General features: G+C 40.6%; 2 protein-coding genes across 2 annotated transcripts; one reads left to right on the top strand and one right to left on the bottom strand.

Annotated features, from left to right (window-relative positions):
- The first annotated feature begins 2,603 nt into the window (after window positions 1-2,603).
- Window positions 2,604-6,317, top strand: LOC144646123 (uncharacterized). Its single transcript, XM_078505649.1, has one exon. The coding sequence runs from the start codon at window positions 2,926-2,928 to the stop codon at window positions 5,134-5,136; it is 2,211 nt and encodes a 736-aa protein (XP_078361775.1). The 5' UTR covers window positions 2,604-2,925; the 3' UTR covers window positions 5,137-6,317.
- Window positions 6,318-10,485: 4,168 nt separating this feature from the next.
- LOC144646190 (uncharacterized) lies at window positions 10,486-23,191 on the bottom strand. The gene is made up of 5 exons (XM_078505734.1): window positions 22,831-23,191; window positions 15,834-15,917; window positions 14,474-14,524; window positions 13,041-13,136; window positions 10,486-11,937 (listed from the first exon to the last, which is right to left on the bottom strand). The coding sequence occupies exons 2-5, from the start codon at window positions 15,865-15,867 to the stop codon at window positions 10,487-10,489; spliced, it is 1,632 nt and encodes a 543-aa protein (XP_078361860.1). The 5' UTR covers window positions 15,868-15,917; window positions 22,831-23,191; the 3' UTR covers window position 10,486.
- Window positions 23,192-23,829: the final 638 nt, after the last annotated feature.

Below are 23,829 nucleotides of genomic sequence, written 5' to 3' on the forward strand. Positions count from 1 at the left end.
CTACTCAAAACCGAGATCTATGAAGGAAAATTTGGTAACGGAAAATGCCTTTCTGGTTTAATTAATCAGTATAATAAAAATAAAATCGTAAAACTGCTTGGAAGCTACACAAATATATGTAGAATCTAATTCCGCGGCCTTCTCTGGTATGGCAACCTCTCCCGCTTCAATGCGCGTGTGTAGCGTTGATTGACAGGGAAGGTTCAAAACATGTACCGATATACTATGGATCAATCGAGGAAGCCTGGAGCTGACACCAGTACACACGGATCTGACACGTTGGCATTTCATGAAAACACAGTTTTCTTTTTTCGTTTTGTCCGTTAATTTTTTACCAATTGTAGCTTAGCTTCCATTTAATTTTTCAGCCTTTCCACCGTTAAAGAAAACACATCAAAACCCTGAAATATTTCTTGACATTTTACTGTCCACAATAAGACTACTTATAACTAAAGGAAAAGTAACCAATTTACGATTCAAATTACTTAAATTACTTTTGCAGAAATCGATAACAAGATGGTCGTAATCAACAGCACTCATCAAAACCTGCAGCAACCGTGATTAAAATAAAATTCCTCAACTCTGGTAGAAAATTTAGAATTTCCCTAACCAAAAACTAAATTTCCTACTTTGAAAAAAAAAATCCAGACTACAATCAAAGGGTCTATTTTTCGTCTCCAGCGTGATGACAAATGCGCGAAGTGCGATTTGGGTGGCGAGCCCCGGCCCGCGTCTAGGCTTTTATAGATTGTGCTAGCATAATTTTTGGCATAATTGGAGCTAAAAAGCATAATTTGTGAAACGAGCACTGCCACGGCATAATTAGCAATTTTTAGCACTTTTTGGAGCATAAATTCATAAAATGTAGTAAATATGGTGTACTTTCTACAGAAATAAATGAAATTTAGGTAGGTTGTTCTTGCAATGCGTGTTTTAGCTATACAATTGTGATTGTTAAGTCGTTGGAGGCACTTTACAAACGGTTTAGAGATGCGAGCAGCTAATTTGGACAGCTGACGGCCGTGATAAACTGCCATAAACACAAATAAATTTACAACAACAGTTTATTTAAAAAACATCATAATTTTGTGTCGTTATTGCGCACCTCTATGTATAGAATCTACGTCATTTTGTGAGCATAATTTCGGAAATCAGAAGCATAATTTGGGAATTCTGGCATAATTTTTGCATAATTTGGCAAAATTTTGAGCACTGCTAGTAGCATAATATGCCACTTTTAGGAGCACAATCTATAAAAGCCTACCCGCGTCTCTCGCCAGTCCTTCCCACAGTTCCCATCACGGTAATTTTCACCCTACGTGGGCTCCCGATCTTTTTAGGTCTTTTAGGGAGCCGTTTCGACAAACGAACTCGCTGTGTTGCATTAGATTATGCTAAAGGTATCTTTAAAAGCTTAATTTGGCAACAGAAACTAATCCATTTTGAAAGGTGGTGCTTGCAAGACCAAATTAATCCGGCTTAATTAAGTTTTCATAACTACAAATTGTGCTGACAATAGCAGGCGTAGTTTGATACACGAAGCAAAGACTTTTGTTCCTATATATAGAACCACATAAATACCGGCTTTTGGAATCCTCGTGGGATCTGTATATATTCCTTTTACCTAAAATTGCTTAAATACATGCAGTATTGTCTATGTAAGCGTTTCCTACTCAGTAGGAAACGCTTACATAGACAATAGAGCCTCTTAGGCAATAATCGTTTCTATGAACAGCCAGCTGCATTGAGGTTAGCTCAGTTTTATTTATTTATTTCTCTAGAAATCCTTCACGGCTTTTAGTGCGATCCGTACATTTGCTTAAGAACATGTTAACACACGTACAGAGCCATGCACTCTCAAAGTAGTGAACAACTTTTCGTAAATCTTCCATTTCCCCGCGAGCCAAGGTCATAACTAGCAGTGTGTCAGCGGGTGTCTTCGGTGCCTTAAGACGCATAATACATCATGTAAGCGGGCAACCAAATATTTCTAAATTTGCATTGTAAATCATTGCGTGAGGTGCGTTCCTAAGTCAATATTTTCAAACCTGCCTCAGGCAATAAAATAAGGGAGCTTTGCGCTAGACGTGATTTTGCTGTGTCATTGTCAGAAAAATGGGTAAAAAACAGTCACTTTGCATCAAACTAACCACAAATTGCATTTTGTGTTAACGAAACGCAGCTTACCGCTAGAGTTTTAATCAAATTCCTATAGCGGGTTGTATGCGTTGTCTGGATAAACACAACAATCAATTGTTGTCAGAAAGCCCCATACTTAATTGACCCTTTTTGTTGCTAATAATATGAACTGGAACCAATCTATTGTAGTCGAAATTTAAACTTCTTTTGTGCCGCTGTGTTGAGCCGTCAGAAACACGCTGTCTTCAAGTGGACAAGACTTATAGCTCCTCCCTGCTTAGTAAATGTCAGATCATGATCTTCTTTTTGCCCGAAGTTTAACGGACAAAACAAACAATTTGCCAATCGTTTCACACCAAAAAAGCGTTGAAAAAACTTATTACCTTAAGCGACAACAGCGGGTCCGATAAATGTACTAAACACCTAAAACAATTAGCAATAATTCTGCTTTTATTGTAAAAGATTTCGGCTTCCTTTCTTCCTATACTGCATTTGCATTTCTCGCTTGTAAAACAAAGGTCTTCAAATTTGCCTAAATCCCGTGCGATTGGTCAGCAGTATGTGTTAATTATTTAAGCTGTTAATTGCACCACTTTCGGCTTATCAACTCCTTCACGTCACAAAGGCAAGCTTCGCTGCACTTCAATGAAATATTAATGCGCTAAAGCATTTTAACCCGTCGCTTCCTAGCGATAAAACGTATGTTGGTATACAGAAGTTCGCCCGCTTCGATACAGGCAATTGAGAATCGCACATTCATGTCATTGTCGCAAGAATAACTAGAGCATGAGAGTTTTTGTGTTGTTTGGTGGCACACGGCACTTGCTAGACGTAGAAGTCGGCCAGACTGTGAGTGATATAAAGAACATCCTTCGAAAGAAACTCGACTTGGACACGGTACAGAGCGAAGATGGCGAGAACGATATGCTTATGGAAATCAATTACGCCGGATCGAACATGGACGACGATTGGATTTTTACAGACATCAGTATTCCGCCTGGCGCTACGCTGCGATGTGAGCTACAAGAAAACGTTAAAACGTATCTCAACGTTATCTGTTCACATTCGAACGAAACGCTTAGATTTACGGAATGGTTTGACGTGTGGGAAACGAAGGTCGGTGTTTTGAAGACGATGATCACTGAAAAGACGGGATTACATGTAAGCGTTTTCCGCCTCGTGTCCGCCGACGGGAAAGAGATGTACGATTGCCATCCGCTGAAGAAATACTCCATTGATTACGGAGACACTGTTCGTTTAGAGACGTGGAATGGCTGGGGCGCGTTTTTACAATCCGCAACGCTGGGTCAGTTAACTCCGACCATGAAACACATGGTAAGCATACACGATGATCCTTTAGTGTTTAAGTACCAACTTCGCGTTGCGTTGTTTATTGCGGCGCATTTTAACTACACTCAACTTGCTACTCAACTGATCAAGAGCGGCGCGCGTTGTGATGAGCCGGTCGGCGAGCATCCTGTTCGCGAGTGGTGTAACAAGGAAGTGCATCCGGATCATTTAAAAACACCGGTTCACGAGGCGGCTCAGCACGGCAGTCTTAACTGCTTACAGAAGTTCGTTCATCACAATTACGCGTGCATCCTCGCCAAGGACGGGAACGGTCTAACACCGTGTAATATCGCACGGAGGTACAAGAAAACCGAGTGTTTTAAGCTGCTTATTGCCGAGCAGTTTCGCTCTAGAAGCACGTCCGGTCTTACCCTAGGGATATATTGGCGCGTTCGAAAATGGTGTGAGCGCGCAAGGGATAGAGCTGTTGTGTTTCACAAGCATTCGCCTAATCCCCTTCTATTAGCCATGGAAAACAGAACATATAGAAACGCTGTTGTCGGACAGAAAGTGCAAGTAGACGGCTTTGGGGAAAATATGCAAACTGGCACCTCGAAAATACAGCTTTCTTTGGCACTCAAAAGTGTCAAAAACAAGCCATCGACAGGTGCATCACTGAAATCAATACAGGGAGATAAATATGGTAATTCTTCAGGAAGCTTTGAGTTTCAGAGTCTTGATGGAGGCGGCGAGAAAGACGACAAAGCTGATTCGGGGAACTGTTCAAGCGAATCGAGCGAGGAATCGAACCAGGATAGATCGACTTGTGCGAATTGCTTGCTACCGTCTGTTTCGAGACAGCGTTACCATGGCGAAATTTCGAAACTTGAAACCTCTATGAAAGACAAACTGCAAATTAAGAATGCGAATCGAGAGAAACGAAGTGCGTTCACGAACTTGTACAAAGCTTACAGATGGAGGGAGCCTTTCGACAAAGACAACAACGAAATCGTGTGTTTTTGCCAGACACACAAGGAAAAACAAGCTATTAGCGAATCGCGGAAAGAACATCGCGAAAGCATGCCACTGATTTCAACAAACACCAGCTTAGTCGGCGTAAACAAAAGCGACAAAAATATAGATATTCAAATTTGCAATGATTCCGACAGTCGGAATAAACGTGACTTTTTTGTCACGCAAGAAGTCGCAGTGAGCTCGGAAAGGCGCCGCAGCCAACCTGAAAACACCGAAAGGGAAGAAACAAATAGCGCAGAGAATAAAGCCAGTGATAAAATACCTCCCATTAAAACTCGCGGAGATGATGCGATTGTGAATCATTTGAGAACAGACGATGTTCAAACGAAATTAAAATCTGCGAAGAGCTCAAAAAGCGACGGAGCGCTAATCAATAAGCAACGACGAAGAACACGTTCTCTTTACACGACAAAACGTCTACACAGCGCCGCCAATCAGCAACGCAGAGCCGCGTCCAGCGAGGATTTGAGCCGGCAGTCAACTCGCTTGTACAGCAGTGTCACTGGACAAGACATGCACGAGGCGGCGAAGGAGAGCATGGGTGTTGCAATGACTTTTAAAAAGAAACGCTGGCTGCAACAGGTTCACATGGCCATAGAGCTCAATAACAATAATTTTAACAGACAGCTTCACAGGCACAGAGAAAAACACAAAGCTGGCCATATTTCGTAACTAAATTTTATAGTTCAGCAAGGTACCAATACGTATACTTAAAGGAGGGAGGCAAGCACACAGTCTATTAGCCTGTATGAAGCTGCAGGCTACAGTTAATAAATGTGGAAAATTAAATGTCAAAAATTTTAAGCTCAGAGTTTGCTGTACTATTTAGACGTGCACTTAAAATAGCTTTGTCACGATTTGTTAAAGTCATCTTTCTTACAATATCACTTTCAAATGGAATTAAGAGAACCTCAAAATAACATTTTTCTGAAGTAAAAAAACGCCAAAGAAATAATGAACCGAAAATAAACAAGGATGGATAAGACGAACGACGATTAAGACGGATTACTCGAAAGTCAAAAAAATGGCCAACTTGGTTTTCAAGATACACTGATCGTGGCTACCATTTTCTAATTGCTCTGCCGAAGCGGATGCTTTTCAAATTCGCTACGGTGGCTAATTTCCCTTATTAAAGGTTGATAATTATTTATTTAACTTTTTCGCTTGCTCGCCTACGCCGTATAACACTGTCTCAGTTTTGAACTAACTAATCCTTTAAAAGTTCAAAGTAAACAGGAGAAGTACCTGCTGTCTTAGTAGGATTAACACAATGAAAGACTTTCTTGGTTTTTTTGTGTTACGGGATTATACAATAATCCTAAAAGGGGAGTTCGTATGTCTGAGAATTGACGTATTGCATTACATTCGTATAATATACGTCGTTACAGATCTGCAGTAATTAAACTCGTCTCACAGTATTGGACAACTAAACTACTCTAACAGTGGCCGTCACCCGACAAAACTCTGTGCAAATTGCGAATGAATAATAGGATGTATAGATTTCCGACAAGTAATCGGTTTAAGCAAGCTGCACTGACACTACAGAAGCAATACGTTTGTGATATATTTTTTTTATCGTTTTTACACTCGAACGCTATTGGTCAATTTGCAAAGAATTTCCTTGGGTGGCCGCTTGGTTAGAGAAGTCGCATTGTAAGTCCTTCCAATTCATCTACAGTGTCTACGAAGTCCTTAAAGTATTTAATTAAGAAATTAAGAAATATTTATGTATGTTTTGAATATTACATGGTTTTGTTTCTTCTGGGTTAAGGAGATTTAACTTGAAACTTAACACTCGTTGTATATTTTTAGTTTAAAAAATATGGAAGCGAGGGAATAAAATTTGAATAAAACATGGATTTTGTGGTATTTAACATAGTCTACATGTGCCGCCTTTAGTACTCGGCAGATTTTTGCCACCAGAACAACGATGCAGACACGAATAAACGAAGAAAAAAGATTGTGAACCGACGGAATCACCCATTCTACGAAAAATATTCTTATTAAGCCTGGTTCACTAGCATTTACGCTTTTTGGCGTAGCATGTATAATCCAGGCATCAGACAAATCTTTTAACTGCAATTCATTAAATCTTCTTGAAATACAACATTTGAAAACAAATCAATTACTGATACATTTTTTCGTTGTAAGAACTTTAACCATGGTTTTGTCTTACCTGTTTTGATATCATTCAACTGATGGACGCCGAAAGAAAAAACAGGAGGCTAAAACAAAGAAAAACACGAATTCCTGTGAGGTTGGAATCCCGGGGGGGGGGGGGTACTTGGGTAAATTTTTGTTGGGTATGTGCCGCTGGCCTCTCAGAACCCCTACCCCATTATAGTCATATTGTATGGCCAATTATAGACCCCATCTTAGTCACTTTTGGGTAAATTTAATTTTTACGACCCCAACTTAGTCACTTTCTGGGAGCCGTTTGTCAAATTTTGAACAACAGCAATAAATACGGTAACATTTTTTTCGGCGAATATTTCCGTTCATAAATCACAACTTGCCAGATTTTCGTACTCTCAAAATCCCGGAAAAGTGTGACCCCATTCTAGTCACCCTATAAAAAATGCTTGAAATGGCGACCCCATTATAGTCAGTCCAGTCGTGAAAATGCGACCCCATCCAGCGGCACATCCCCATTAGCCCATTTATAGGAAGTGCCCCCCCCCCCCCGGGGTTGGAGTTTAAGTCTTTCCTAATGCTGGTCTTTAAAGTGATTTTCACTTTAATTTTTTTTTCTCGAATAGTCTATATTTTCCCTCACGAGTTGCAGAGTGAGAAGCGAGGCACACGCGCAAGAAAAGAAATGACCGCTGACTGCCTGACGAATCAGGTTTACCTGCGGTCATTTATTTCCTCCTCCTCCTCCTCCTCCTCCTCCTCCTCCTCCTCCTCCTCATCATCATCATCATCATCATCATTTCCTTAAGTGGGAAATAGATCCAAGAAATCTCTTTCGCCACGTTTCTTGGCACAAACGCCATATGAAACTAGACTCCGTCTTTTCGCTCTCCACCGTTCTTCTCCTGGTCTCTTAATAGGCCCTTTGCAGCTATAGATCACATGGTACAAAGTAACACCTCGCTGGAGGGCAAGCTACGCGCTGAGACATTCAAGATAAAGCGACTTTAATCAGCCATGCTTGACTTTTCTTTGTTTTAAATGTCCCAGAGCGGAGCCTGCCCTCCAGCATGGCGGATTTTGTACCATGTGACCGTTAGCTGCAAAGCCCAGGGGGGGGGGGGGGGGGTACTCCGGCTTGTTAATGACGGGGATGATCGAAGGATTTTTTTGGGTTTGAAATTTTCGATTCCTGGATTTTTTTGGGTTGGAAAATTTGGCAAGTATTTTTTTGGATATCTTGATTTAGATAAGGGATGTTTTTGGGTATTAAAAACGAACTAAAGTGCTCTGGCGCGGCCTTGGCGTATTTATGGTATGATGAATAAACCAACACGAGCGTTCTTTGTGTTATGTTATTGCACCTCCTGGCAATTTAGGGGTAATTGACAAGGGATTTTTGGGGGGTTATTTTTGGTTCAGGGATTTTTTTGGGTAATGTCGGAGGACTTAGGGGTTTTTTTTGGGTCCTAAGTTTTGCCTCCATTCGATCATCCCCGTCATTTACAAGCCGGAGTACCTCCCCCCCCCCCCCCCGGGCTGCAAAGAGCCTATTAAGGACTGTCTCTCTGATGTTTGCACGCCATGGTCCAAATGAGTGCTACTTGGAGGTAACATTTTGCTCCTTACAATAGCATAAATTCGCTTACAGTTGTTTTGACCGACATGGCAAGAATATGGAGTTTGGTTGGCGGAGATGGGGGAGGTGGTAGCCTGTCATTGACTCCCATCTTAACAAGCTGATTGGGGCAATGCAACAGCCAAGTTTGGCTTTCTATTCAAATGCTACAGTTTTACAATGTTTTTCTTACCGCAAAAGCATTGGCTGCATAGGATTTGTAGGGCGAGGTTCCATACGCCTTTTAGAAGTGTTTCGGTGAATTTAATAGGGTTTTGTGGAGGGAACTGGCAAAAAAGCCAGCAAATATTCAAAATGATACCAAACGTTTTGTGACCTTTCGTGACCTTCTCATGGCCACAGTAAAGCGATTTTTAAAACTCGATAAAATAAACTTAGTCAGTTGCTTTTTGTTTTATCCCGGCTGTATAACCCTACCAGCGCGCGCGCCTCGTTCGCCGATAGATAATTCAAGATAATTCGCTTATATGTTCACATTAAAGCACCCTAGACCTTCAAGAACAACTCTACATTTAAAACTGATAGTCACAATCTCAACTTTACCTGTGTGTAGTGGAATATCTCGGCGGACTTCTCAAAGTGAACACGAAGTAAATTTGTCCGTCCCGCCAACGAAGCCATGTTTACTTTCGCGCTCGTTCCCAGTACCTGAAGTCATTTGCAGTCACGTGGCTTCCCACAATGCATTTACTCGTCGTTCATTTTTTTGGGGGGCGGGGTGGGATGGGAATAAAAATGGAGAGAGTGTTTTTAGACTGTCCACAGCCTCTCTATTTTTCAACGCAAAAAATCGCGAGAGAATTCGAAGATATAGAAGGCTGTGAACAATCTAGAGTGTTTTTAGTAAGCTCGGCACGGTTTGCTGCTCACCGTGTGTGTGTTTTTCTTTTTGTTTTATTTTTATTTTTATTTTTTTTTTTTTTGGGGGGGGGGAGGAGGAAGGGGGAGTTTTTTCCAGTTATTCTCCAGTGGCCACTCCGTTCAAAACATTCACCAATTGCAAAGGGGAGGGCCTGCTTGCAGGATTCAGCTGAGTCCGTCACTGAATATGATGTGAAAAACTGGGTTGGCTGCCAAAGTTTTGTAAACATTACGTAGCGAAAGACAGTGAACAAGGATTTGTCAAAACAACCGTTCTGTACGATGCTCTCGATTTCCTTATTTGACCAGCTTCATGCCAGGGGAAGATCGAAAAAAGACCTGAAAACGTGTAAATCAGCGGCGATCGATCAGAAGGGTGAATTTTCCAATACAATTTAATTGAAAAGTTTTTTCAAGTTCGCTGTAAATAAATAAAATAAATAAATCACTTTATTTAAGTGTCAATGTATTTAACACTACTGTGCTAATTGTGGACACTATAAATAGATAAACAAATATTGAAAATCGAACACAAACTTGTTAAAAACCCCAACTGGCAGGAGGCTGACCAGTTGGCTATTTACAAAGCGTAGAGGAGTTGAATTCGGGACAACCGAAGACAAATCCATCTAGTGGCAGGGAGGTGGATTCGAATCCAGGGCCACCGGATTACAAGTCCAGCGCCCTGCCACTAGGCCACGCCGCCTCCGCTGTCTTAAGCACACTGCAATGCTTTGAATCATGTAAGGCGCAAAAAAGAAAGCAGTTATTTTCTTTTCAAAGCTTTATTAGATTTACATATTTTTAATCTAAGAAATTAAGAAAATTGAGCACGCTAGAGTGGCATTATATTTAATTGACGGGATATTATATGTACAATTATTACCTAAATCCAGTATGCCTAAACCATATTAAACTGGCGCACCAAATATGAATATAAGAAATAATTTATGTTATGAAAATAGTTTTAGGATATTATTTAAATGCTAAGAATATCATGCATTAAACGTGTGTCTGCATTTGCCCATAGCTTATTCTATAATAATTCCGAGATTGATTCGCCTAGCGATAAAGATATGATAGAATTTTGACAGAAAATAAATTAAATATGGTTTCACTTTAAATTTTTAATAAATATTAAGGCCTCCAGGGCCTACAGGCGAGAAGCCGAGAACTCATTAAAACTTGTTAAAACCCGTAAGCATTATTCAAGTTTGCTGCAAACTACCTAATTGAATTTCTTTTAAAAAGACGTCGAAAACTATTGTTCGTTTAAAGGATGTTCAGTTGATTTCCAAGTTTGCACTGCAAATATGAAAACACAATGACTTCGAAACCAGACCTAGACCCTCAGAGAAACGGGAGAATACATGTATGCCCCGATTTGATTTAAATAAAACAGCTTTCTCGCCTTAGTTTCAAAAATTCTTCATCTCCACTAGTTATAGAGACAGTATCTTCATCAAATGTCAAAGCGACAACCTTGCCTTCCACGGTTCCAATTGTGTCACCACGTGACCCAGTCTCCGACGCACGGAGAACCTCTCCAGAAATGACACCCGAGGCGTTCTCTGGGTCATCATCAGGAGAAACGTCAGCAGTAATGGTGGCTATTTTTTCTCCTGTTGCACAAGACACCACGTCTATTGACGCGGTAGCGATATGTCCGTGGGACGCCGCCTCTCCCGAAACGGCTAAGAGATCACCGCGAAGAGTAGCTACTTTTTCACTCGCTTCATTGTCGAGAGGAATCGAAGTGACGTCTCCTTTGACGAATCCGATTTTGTCGCCGGGTTTGGGGGAAGTAACGCGAGGCAATCGATAGACAGACCCGTTTAAAGTGACAGTTCTTTCGCCCTGTGGGTCACCTACAGAGCCTATCATGACACTCGCGGTTAAAGTGCATATCCTTCCTTGAATACTTTCCAAAAACTCGTCATCTGTCGGCAGACCAACGCTGTCTTTCCGATCGAGCGCAACTGAATCTTTTTGGGCGATTTCTGTTGGTCGAGAAGGTTCCGAGGTTTCGGCAGGGGCCGATACAGAATCTTGCGCTATTCTCTGATCAGAGAAGCTCTTGTTTCCGCCGAGAGAAGCAGAATCCTCTTTAGAGATTTCTATTGGCTGTGAAGGTTGCGCACCTTCCGTCGTAGCGGGTGATACAGACTCCAGCTCTACAGAACCACGATTCTGACGTGATAAATTCACCTCGTTGTCAGAAGGGGCGGCAGAATGCTCACTTGCAGCTACACTAGCCCTCTTCGACTGAGCTAAAACAGGGGCAGTACCATTCTCTTCTGATAAACTGCCTTCACTGAATTCCCTGAGCGCTGAGTCGGTTTCAGCAGGCCCGGTACCACCTTCGTCTCCAGTAGAAACGGACTTCTCTTTAACAGGTTTAACGTCATCACCAGGTAATGCACCAGGAACACCTTTCTCGCCAACCGGTGAACTGCTAGTCATGACAACAGGTTGCTCCTCCTCTACACTAATTTTGCTGTGAGTTGCGCTATGATCTGAAGCGGGAGCTCCTTCTTCGAGCGACTCTTCCTTGTTGAGCTGCTTTTCCTGTACGGAGCTCGCGCTTCTTTCAGGCACTGTTACTTCCTCCGCAGCAACCGTATTATCCAGCCCATTACTGGCGATCTCCCCGGCATGCGTGGGCTCCACATTATCGCGAGTATCTATCGCAACATCTTCATTTGTTTGCTCGTCACTCGTGCTCCTGGACACCCCACTGTTGCTCACAGCACTCTCTTGAGAATCATGAGGAACATGACCATTGACTGACGAAGGCGGGGTCACCACTTTACGTGTCTGCTTTCTCGAAGACTCCTCTTCTGTGAAGTAGATGGAGAAATAATTTCGCTAGTGAGTAGAGAGTTTTCAATCTGATTTAAGGTATCACGGAAGAAAAATTGGCGTTTTCGTTTCAAGTGAAATTGTGAGCAAACTATCAATGGTATCGCCAATAAAGTATATATTTTCTGAAAGCTTATTGAATAAAGATTTTAATTTGGATTTTGTTTTGATCATATAGACCATAATAAGCAATTACATTTTTTTTTTTTGTTGCGCAACTTATGTTTTTTGAACACATTTAGGCCAAACTTTAATTTTTTTATGAATGTTTAATCCTAAAAAGCCCTAAAAATGCCATTTTAAAGTTTTAAAATGTATAAAAAAATAATGGAGCAATAAAAGAAAAATCTGAGACACCGTTTTTTTAGACCAATATATGTAGATAAAATTCCACATAATAGTTTAGGCTCTCACGTAAATGTGTTGTCAAATAAACCTTATGTTGTGCAACATCGTAATTGCAAACAACATGCTGACGTTGCTTATTATGGTCCATATGATCAAAACAAAATCCAAAAGTACAATCTTTATTCAATAAGCTTTCAGAAAATATATACTTTATTGGGGTCACCATTGATAGTTTTCACACAAAAATTCCTCTTGGAATGAAAACGCCAATTTTCCTTCCAGGATTAATAATTACAACATGACATTTTTTGGTTCAGGCCTTCTCTGAAATACTCCGCCCATTCTCGTCCCCATAGCTCTTTTCATTAATTTTGTCTTGGTCGGCATGGCCTTGGCACGAGAAAAGCAGAGCTCTGGAAGCACGGGATCAGTCCTAGATTCAAGGACTTCCGCACTTCATGTATGCAGTCGTGATGTTTCTACATACACTGTAATGTGTGAAAGAGTCATAGCGTTTTTTACTTCCGTTCAAGGTTTCTTTATTTCAAAGAGCCAATCAAAAAAAATTCGAATTAATTCAAAAATTCTATTTTCTCAGAGCCCTTTGTTTCTCGTGCCTAGGCCCTGCCGGCTAAGAAGAGTGAAAAGGGCTATGGGGACAAGAATGATCCTCTGTTCAATCGCAGCAAAGATTTTATCTACATATATTCAGCTTCACTGTATATAAACTCACCATTTTCTTCATTCTCCGTTATTCTCTTTGCATGTCCGTTGCTCTCCTGAACTGACGAACGCGAGGAAGACTTTTGTTTAGAAGACGAGCGGGTAGCTGTTAAAATGGTAATGATAACAGGTTAGCAAATGAGCAAAAATAATAGTACTCTATTCCTAAGGCCGATCAAGATGTTATTTCTCCTTATATTATCAATACGTTGTTAAGCAGACAGGTGATGAGAATATATAAAATCATCAGTTCTGAGGAATTATTATTGTAACGGCATCGTTTAAGGCGCCGACGCCCTCAGTTTATTTGTGACCAGTTTATTCGTAACGCAGAAAATGTAGGCACCAGAACATCTAACTGTAACATCTAGTCACACGTTGTTGTCCCTTGCTGCTTTCTTAGTATCGAAACCGTTCCTAGCTAAACTAAACTTCGTACAAAACACAGGAAAATACAGGCGCAAACACAATGGCGCCACACACATGTTCAACAATCCCCGCAAGGACGAGGTCAACGAGCGAAACCGCTGGCAAAAAACTTGAACGTAGCCAGTAAAAACATAATAAAAAGTTCCTGACACAATTCTCTTGAAGTAATACCAAGTTCTCACACCTATCATTCCTAAAATGTATGGCAGTAAAGGCCAAGTAATTTTATAGGCAACATTTTCTTTCAACTTGCCGTGCAACATTGTTGCAATTGCAAGTTGAAGAGCATTGTTGTGCGTATTACCATTTGTGTTGCAAGTTGCAACAACATGTTACACAAAGTATACAAGAGTTCAACTTTGTTGCAGCATGTTGCCACAACTTGCAATGCAGAAAGTGATACCGTGCAGTGACGCTAAATTCAACTTACAGTTTTGTACAATGAAGCAATGCTGCCAGACAAGTTGCAAGAAAATGTTGCCTGTATTATTCTTCCTTAAGTAATGGGAACTAATGTAGGAGGCTACATGTACAAGAGAACTGACCAAGTGTAATTTTCTACATTCAAACAGTTCAATGTAAGCCTTGATATGTAAGCTGAGAAAGTCAAACCTTTCTCACACACCCCATTTCCATTCCTTGTTAGACTGAGGGAGATCTGTACAAGGTTGAAATCAAAAAATCGCATACTGACAATGTACATTGTGACAATAACCTTATCATAAACCAATCACATGCTCTTTCTGGATCTGGGTAATGCTATAGAATGGGGAACAGGGAACATTCTGGGGAATGCAAACCAGGAGATGTTGGCTTGCTGAACCTACTTTAACATCCATCCATAAAGGAAGAAAAAATTCCCTGACTTTCCAAATACACTGATAAAGTAATTCAAAAGAATTACCCAATTAAATTATTCCCCTAAGTTGAGTGAGGTTATTCCCCTAGTGACAGAAAACACTTTTCATTTACCACGATTTAGGACAGTCAACCATACAACCATAAATGACTCACCATTTTCGTCTTCCTCTTTTATTCTCTTTAGTTTTGGAGCTGGCTGTTCAGCTGTTGAAAACAATGACAATACGGTTATTGGTCAGACATGCATATATTGGACACCTCTCATATTACATGTATATTACATGCAGATCCCAACCATGTATTCTCCCTAGAATGTTGGTGATGGCGTGTCTCGGATCTTAGGATGTATTGCCCTGTACCAGACCACATTTTTCAGCAGATTCAATTTTCAATGCAAGGGCTGGAGAACCGAGAAGGCCCCACGGCGGGGCGGAGGCAGGGGGGGCGAGGAAGGACGGGAGGGAGGGGCCAGGCAGCGAGCGGGAGGGGGCCGGGGGCAGGGCCCGGGGGGGGGGGGGGAGGGGGGCGAGAGGGCGGGAGGAGGGGGGGGGGCGAGGCGGGCGCGAGGACGCGGGGGGAGGGACCGCGGGGGGAGGCGGGAGAGAGCGAGGCCCCGCGGGGCGGGGCGCCGGGGGCCGGCAGGCCGGCCGACCCCGCACGAGGGGGGGGGCGGGGACGGGTGGGGTGGGGGGGGAGCTAGTGTTACATGCCCTTTAAAGCAAACAAATACTAATTAATGCTAAATTTCATGTGCTATACGCGTATATACTAGTTAAAGATTTTAAATAAAGACACTACTGCTCTCTCTTGCCTGCCATAGCCTTCCTTTCCACTTTTCCCCCCAGGTAATTCTCATGCCCTCACAACGCCCCCCCCCTCCCCCCTCCTCTCACTTTAAACATGTACATTGTATATTGCCATACTGGCTCATATATCTCCAATGTCTCTCTTTCAGGAAGTGGAATGATTTAACAAAACAAGAGATGTTGGCCTTCACAGACTACATGTACTTGTCATGAACATACAAATATAATGGACATATTATTTAACATTCACCCCTAAAGAAAGTAAAAGTTCCAACATTCTCTGTATGATTAGCTGCTGAAGTCTCATCAAACTTCAAATGAAAATTTTGCACATGATGGCAAATCAGAAAGGTGGATCTTGAATTATATTGTTGCCAAGAAACATTAAGCACATTTTTGAAATAATATTCTCTTAATTAACTCGATCACTCAGTCACGTACAGTACACCCGCGTGAGACCAGGACCTGCTGGCAGAAATGCCACCCAAAGATGAGCAAGAGGAGTGGGGAATGAACACAGACCCAACACAAGAAAGACAGACACAGACTGATGTCCTGGACCGGGGCGAAGAACAGAGAAATGCTGAGAAGGACCACCCACGACAGACGGCCGACAGACAGCCACAGCCAACACACCCCCAAAACAGAACCAGCCCAGAAGAGGACACGGGGTGTTTACTGTATTATACACAACTCAATTTTAATACCTGTTCTAGTTGCTGTTGAGGAGCCGCAACCCATAGGAAAAGTCACACAATTGATACCTAATTTCTGTTTCCAAAGCTTTGATTCTACAATCAGAAGAAAATGATAAAGTTACATATAAAAGAAATAATAATCCCCATTTATAAATTCTTTATGTCCAACCACAATAATTATTAATTTACCCTCAAACAGCCCACTATTCTCTCCCGGAATTATATGATACGTACTGATTTATATATTTTGGCCACATTTAGGAGTCCCAGTACTGTAGCTTACAAGACTGTACTAGATAACAAAGCCAATTGCATGTCCTGTAGTAGACAAAATGAGTTGATGATAAAGTAGCAGCAACACTTAAACTTGTCATAAATATAGCACTTTCAGTTGGTGAATGATTTCCAAATCAAAAACAATTCCCATTGTTATAATCTGATCTTAACTCTTTAATTTTCCAGTGAAAGCAATGTATCCATTGCGTAAGTTCATGGTAACATGACATCTAACAATGAAAGCTGTTTCCCACCAGTTGTCTATGAGTGGAGGGAACAGGGGGCGGGAGCTCAGGTGAAAAGGGGTGGGAAGTGGGAAGAGAGAGGCCGGGAAGCTGGATTCTTTAGGTGGCAGGAACCAGGAGAAAATGAGTAAAATTTTGCAACTTTTTATTACCTTATTGGTTCTGATTTTTGCGGGCACTTGATTTCGCAAAAAAAAAAAAAAGTCGGCACATTTCGCGGGTCTTAATTTTCGTGATTTGGGTGCAAAATTATTTTCTTAGGGAATTATTTTTTGCGAAAATGAAAAAAACCATAATCTATTTCAAGAATTTTATTATTATTTTACAATTTTTATTGCTGAACACGTTTGTGAAAACGGAAGAAAGATTGAGTACTCAAAAATCAATTTACGGTATCGAAACAAAATTGTGACCTCTCACGCGAAAACGTACACTAAGGGCTTTATACCGAACGGGTAAAATACACGGCTACCGAACGGGTAACGCACGGCTTGTAATTTATTCGGAACGCACGGTTATGAACAACCGAACGGCTGTCGAAAAATTTGGAACGCACGGTTATGAACAACCGAACGGCTGTCGAAAAATTTGGAACGCACGGTTATGAACTACTGAACGGCTGTCGAAAAATTTGGAACGCACGGCTATGAGCTACTGAACGGCTTACAATTTTTCGGAACGCATAGCGATGAACGGCGGAACCTAAAGTTTTTTAAAAACAGATAGCTGTAAATGCCCAAACGCGAAAAGACAGAATTAATTCGTGATTGTATGCAGACGGTGCGGAAATAATTATACTAGCGGCGGTAAATTTCAAGCTTAAAACAACAAAAAATAACTTTGAACTGACAACCAAACGTTTCGAAAAGCCATTAATAATTTAAATCTCTTCGGCTTGAACCCAGAGTGGCTAAAAAGTATAATAAATTTTAATCGATCAAGCGAACAAGCAAAGATATAAACGTCAACATACTGAGCATGAAACGAGACGCAAAAGGTCAAATTTTAATTACATTCGACATTTTGTCGCTTCCTTTCGTTTGTACGTTCGAGTTTCTTTCTCCAGACAATCCTTTTTTTGATAAGCATGCTATTCTATACTGATATTAATTTTTATTATAACTTAGGCCTGAAAACAAAAAGCAAAACAAAACAGCTGAACTGCAAGCGGACTCTGTTCTGCTCAGTGAAGCCACAGGGCGCCCAGACAAACTGTTTGTGTTGGCCTGTGCACATTTACATTTTTATAGAGAATGTATGGAATTTACCGAATGGTTTGTAGAATTGCGTAAAATGGTGCAAAACATTAACAAATTTGTGCTGAATAAATGTTAAGTTTCCTACCTTTTGTGTAGTGTCGTTCGTTTGGCTCAAAATGGCGAATTTGAGTCGATTGAAGGGTATTTTGCTTTCGCTGTTTACTATACATCTAATTATATGGAAAGGGTGGAAACTCCAACAGCTCCAAAGTAGAACACTTCCAGCGCCGAGCCGATTTTCGACCTGATAATCCCATCGCACAGCTTTCAAACTACGCACCAGAACAGAGGAAGGCTTGACGAATCTTCTCGTATCATTTGATCGAAAATTTATCCAAACGGTCCGGAACAAGCCCTCAAACGAAAACGGGTATCCAAAATTTTTAAGCCGTCCGAATGCGTAGCACCAATTTGTTGTGCCGAAGGGAAACACTATTCCCCAGGCTCTTTGTGATTGGATACAATTGAACAATAGTCGTTCAAGATTTTGTTTCGTGGATAGGGAGGCAAAGGCAAAACCAATACTCAATAGTATAGGGAGTGATGTCAATTGTGCGACACAACCTTAGGACCCTCGCGCAAAATATGGCAATATTGACGGCGATGCCTAAAGCGATGCATTATCATTTAAATATGCGTCGTTGTAACTTCTATGCGTCGAAGTAAAAGGAGTGCACCGTTGACGTCTGTTTATTTACTTCCAAATACACTCTTTCCGAAGCACCGCTCCCACAAACAATGAAAACCTTTTCCCCTTGCTTTAGCAGTCAACTGTTGATAGCCTTCGCCACAAAAGATTTCCCTGTTCCTCCCTCTCCAGTTACAAGAATATTGTGCCCAGCTTCGGCTATGTGTAAGATTTCAGATTGTTCAGAAGTTAAGGTTTCGAACCAAGAAAATGAGGACTATTTTGGTGATTGTAGCCATAAATGTTTAAAACATCAAAAACAGAAAGAAAAATAAAGGAACTCAAACATGAGTACCTTGCCATATTCGTATGTCGCGAAAAAATCCCACTTTTCCGCAAACTCGCGATCGCCTACATTTTCTGCGCTACGAAAGTCGTGATGGAACTTCTCGGGGTTTTCCCATACAGCTGGACCTTAACAAAAGAATAGCAAATCACAACAACGGTTTTGCACGAGAGTTTCACATGTGGGTGTATTGTTTTGCAAGCTCTGTAAAACAACTAGGTGAGATGACTAAAGCCTGATATTATTTAGGGCTGTAAAATATTTTTTTTCGTTGAAAAATGAACGCTGACTTTTATTTGAAGCTAGCTAGCTTTAAAAATGAACTCATACCGACTAGATGTAGGTACTTACTCGTTTCTTAAGTCAGTATGAATATTTCATAATTACTTCGCCACACTGACAAGTTACAACGACGCATATTTAAATGTCAATGCGTCGCTTTCGGCATCGCCGTCATAATTGCCATATTTTGCGCGAGGGTCCTAAGGTTGTGTCGCACAATTGGCGTCACTCCCTATACTATTGAGTATTGGTTTTGCCTTTGCCTCCCTATCCACGAGACAAAATCTTGAACGACCATTGTTCAATTGTATCCAATCACAAAGAGGTTGGGGAATAGCGTTTCCCTTCGGCACAACAAATTGGTGCTACGCATTCGGACGGCTTAAAATTTTTGGATACCAGTTTTCGTTTGAGGGCTTGTTCCGGACCGTTTGGATAAATTTTCGATCAAATGATACGAGAAGATTCGTCAAGCCTTCCTCTTTTCTGGTGCGTAGTTTGAAAGCTGTGCGATGGGATTATCAGGTCGAAAATCGGCTCGGCGCTGGAAGTGTTCTACTTTGGAGCTGTTGGAGTTTCCACCCTTTCCATATAATTAGATGTATAGTAAACAGCGAAAGCAAAATACCCTTTAATCGACTCAAATTCGCCATTTTGAGCCAAAAGAACGACACTACACAAAAGGTAGGAAACTTAACATTTATTCAGCACAAATTTGTTAATGTTTTGCACCATTTTACGCAATTCTACAAACCATTCGGTAAATTCCATACATTCTCTATAAAAATGTAAATGTGCACAGGCCAACACAAACAGTTTGTCTGGGCCCCCTGTGGTGAAGCATGACTTTGCGAGTCAAAATCTGAAAAAATTTGCATACGATTGACAAATCACCGTGACAGGTAACGCAAAAAAAATGCTAACTCTGGTTCTATTCGGCATAAATCGGTGATTTAAACGGTCAAATCTTCGTTAAACCAAGAAATGATATACTATGATAGTTTATATGATGCGCTCTGAACATTTACTAACTTTTGGCGAGATAAATTTTCGATCTTTTGGCACACGCCGACGAGTCTTGTTTGCTAATTGATTGTTTATTGAAGCATCAGGGCAAGTAGCTAAAAAAATGCTAACTCTGGTTCTATTTGGCATAAATCGGTGATTTAAACGGTCAAATCGTAGTTAAACCAAGAAATGATATACTACGATAGTTTATATGATGCGCTCTGAACATTTACTAACTTTTTTGGCGAGATAAATTTTCGATCTTTTGGCACACGCCGACGAGTCTTGTTTGCTAATTATTTGCTGTTGACGGCTGTCACAGGCTAATGCACAAATGGAGTTCAACTGTCGATGAATAGAAAACGCTGTTTCTCTAATCTTGAATGAAATGGAAGAAAGAAAAATACGTTTAGTGCCCTGTTCGTAGCCAGAGTAAAAGAGGAATCCGTTTGCATTTCTTGGGTTACGTGAGTATTTACACAAGGACAAGCTTTGAAGATTCCACACATTTTTCTCTGAGCAGATACCGTAAGCCGTCCGAACTGATCGCGTTTGCTTTTCCTGAACGACTTACTCAAGCCGCTCGCACGGATGTAATTTTTTACTGAACGGTTGACTCGCACGGATGCAATTTTTTCGGAACAGATGACCTTAGCCGTGTGCACGGATGCAAATTTTTTCGGAACGGATGACCTTAGCCGTGCGCACGGATGTAATTTTTTTCGGAACGGATGACCTTAGCCGTGCGCACGGATGCAATTTTTTTCGGAACGGATGACCTTGGCCGTGCGCACGGATGCAAATTTTTTGAGAACGGATGGTGAACGGCTCCCGCACGGTTTTCCGTGCAGGAACGGAAAAGCCATAGTGTACGTTTTCGCGTGAGAGGTCACAATTGACAAATGACACAATCTTGAAGCCAAAGACTGATTTTGTATAAGGACGAGTTCTTTTGGCTCAATTTATGCATGTTAGGTCTTGCCTTACACTGTGAACTTGAATTGCCTGAGAGATCAAATTTTGCTACTTGGCTAATGGCAGGTATTAAAATGCGACACAAAATAACTAATCAGTCAAAGCTCGTTTTCTTTAAAAATAAATACCCAAATATGTGATTCGTGAAATGGTCAAAAAAATATAGGTGACTTGTGATTTGTAAGAAAATACGCTCGTAATTCGTGATTGGGACCCTACCCCCCTTTACCACCCTGAATAAAGACAAATACGGTAGTAAATTTTAAGCTTGGTAGTTAAATGAGAAAGATGTAATGTTCAACATGTCATGAACATGGGACAAAGAAAAAATCTGAGTCCCTAAGACACTAAAGAGATATTATAAACTAAGATAGGCCCTTTATCCTGGGATATGTAGCTAAGAAACTGAAAACACTAAGCGTTGACAAGCCCAGCTAGCTTTTCTGGCCTTGGAACCTCTAAAGTCTTGTTTTCGTGGGAAATTTAAGGCAGATTTAAGTTCTCTCTCAGCCGGGAGCTGGCTCTTAGCAACTTCCCTGTTTATTATAGACAGACATCCATCCAGACATGTTATACATGCATCTGCCTTATTTTAGATCAAGTGAAATTAAGACAGGACAAACTGTCAGACACACTAAGCCCTCAGTCTGTTGTTGATGGAGATGCATAAAAGCAGACAGTTCAGGTTGATCCATTTAATCCATCTTGTGCCGAGCTTTATACAGTCTGAGACACATTATAGCCATCCAAAGGTATTATTCGCCTCAGACGCCCAGAAAATATCTGTCTAAGCCAAGTTCCTCTCTTAGTTTATTATTCAAGCGTATACTAACTAAATTTGACATTACTATTAAAATAAATATTGATTCCACTGTATAAGCGTAATTGAACTAAAGAATCAAAGTCATGAATGTTATTAAAATTATATTTGAATGTACATGTAGATTAGAAGTGCGTCAGAGATTTGGCGGATTGTATTATATATTTTAACGTTTCTCAGTAACTGTCATTTGTATTTACAGTTAATTAGTCCAGTAGATGAGCTACAACTGGCACCAGTGCTACTCTTGGCTCCAGTCGGCATCATACTTATCCACAATTTTCATGCTGGTCCCCACCAGTTTTAGACTACATTTTGTAAATGAAAAAGTGCTTGCGGTGACTGAAAGTTTGAAAATACTTCCAGTAATGTTAAGATATAGAAATTTTTGAAATTTACTAAAAAAATTTGAAAGTGATCAAAGATACTTGTAAATATATTGTGAGTCCCTACCCCCGTGCATGTGTGTGTTAATAATACGTACAGTATTAATAGTTAATCACACAATTTTTGTGTGTATTTGGTTATAATTTTTCAAACGTTACACAATTCCTTGTGCAATCTGCTAGTCACTGAAAAATATTTATTGTGTTCATAGTTTATTGCAGTATTTACATTCCAAAATTTAATGTTGTGATTACCTACATGCATGAAACATAAACTACTGGAAAATTTACATTGTAATATTTTAATATGTTTGAAAACTGCATTCTTGTCTAAATTTGTCTCCTGTTGTTTTTATTTCTTAACTCTTACACGGTAATTACGTGTTAGCCTTTTGTTTAATCTTTTCACAATAAACCATTGAAAGGATCCTTTGGAAAACTGGTGGCAAAGTTACCATGGTACCATAAAATAAAGCACCTGAATAAAGACATTTCATCCAGGTTTATCTTACGATATGAATTTATAATCGTATGGTAAACCTGGATGAAGTCGCCTCTGCCCTTGCTAAATTTACAGAATAAAGCATCGCGTTTTATCACGAAAGCCATCACAAACACAGACACAATATTAAAAACTGATAAAAACAAAAGTCTATTGAAATCACAGTGCATTGTTTGCGAGGCAAATATGTTGAGCAAAAGTTTACATTTCATCTTACAAGTTGCTTGTTATGAAAGCTTGTTAATCCTTAAATGTTTCTAAAACTCGACTATGACTCACCTCTGAAATAAAATGAAGCTCCTTTTCCTTGAGACGAGAACAGGAGAAAAATATCCCATCAACTCAGGCGGTCGACGTGGAAAGCCTCAAAGATCAGTAACCGCGAAGTTTTGTACTTGAAAATATCCAGTAAAGAAATATCTTGAATGCACCTCGCCGATCGCGGCCCAAAACCGCAAGTTTTTAGCGTCGTAATCTTCAAATTCGTGGTTCAACTCTTTACCAAGAACAAGAAAGTCTTTAAAAATAAACAAATGACGTCCATAAGATGCAATTTGATGAATTGTTCGCAGCACTTCACATCTCGTAATAGAGTTCCGTTTCCTTCTCTGACGCACGAACTGTCGTGTCAGATTTCGCAATCATGCGTGAAGGAACTGGTAACCAATATTGACATTGGTCCGCTGGTGCCCCTCCCTCGCGTTTTTAAGGTGGCTCGACCCAGTTTTTTTCTTGCGATACCTATCAACTTTGAAACCTTCATACTTAAAGGGATTAATGTCAATGACATATCCACTATATTATATGGATTAAACATAGACTGAACTGCAAAATGATATAAATTTTTGGGAGATACACCTTTACGCCGTAAGCCGGAAGTAACATGAAAGCGAGGCCTAAGGGCCACCAAATTTCCCGCGAACTTCGAAAGAGTAAACATGGAGGGCGAAAAAGTTTCCAATAGCAATTTAGAGTTGGAAAAATTAAAGCCACAAGATATCCCTGGCGCTCTTATAGAAAGTGAAAGTGAGATTGGAAAATGGACTGTCGATAAACTTAAGTTTTGGTTAAAATGCAGACGGCTAAACCAGCAAGGAAATAAAAAACAGCTAGTGGAAAAGTAAGTACTCGGCGAGATCGGCAACTGCCGGTGTGTGTGCGATAATTTTTATTGTTGCTTTTTAATGTACTCACTTTTGAAGTTACATTTTTATATATTTTTTTTTATGACAGAGTGGTGTCATTTAATGCCATTCCGAAATACCGTGATAATGTTTA

Source organism: Oculina patagonica, chromosome 3, assembly GCF_052425735.1.
Source record: "Oculina patagonica isolate OP01 chromosome 3, crgOcupat, whole genome shotgun sequence".
Lineage (NCBI taxonomy): Eukaryota > Metazoa > Cnidaria > Anthozoa > Scleractinia > Oculinidae > Oculina > Oculina patagonica.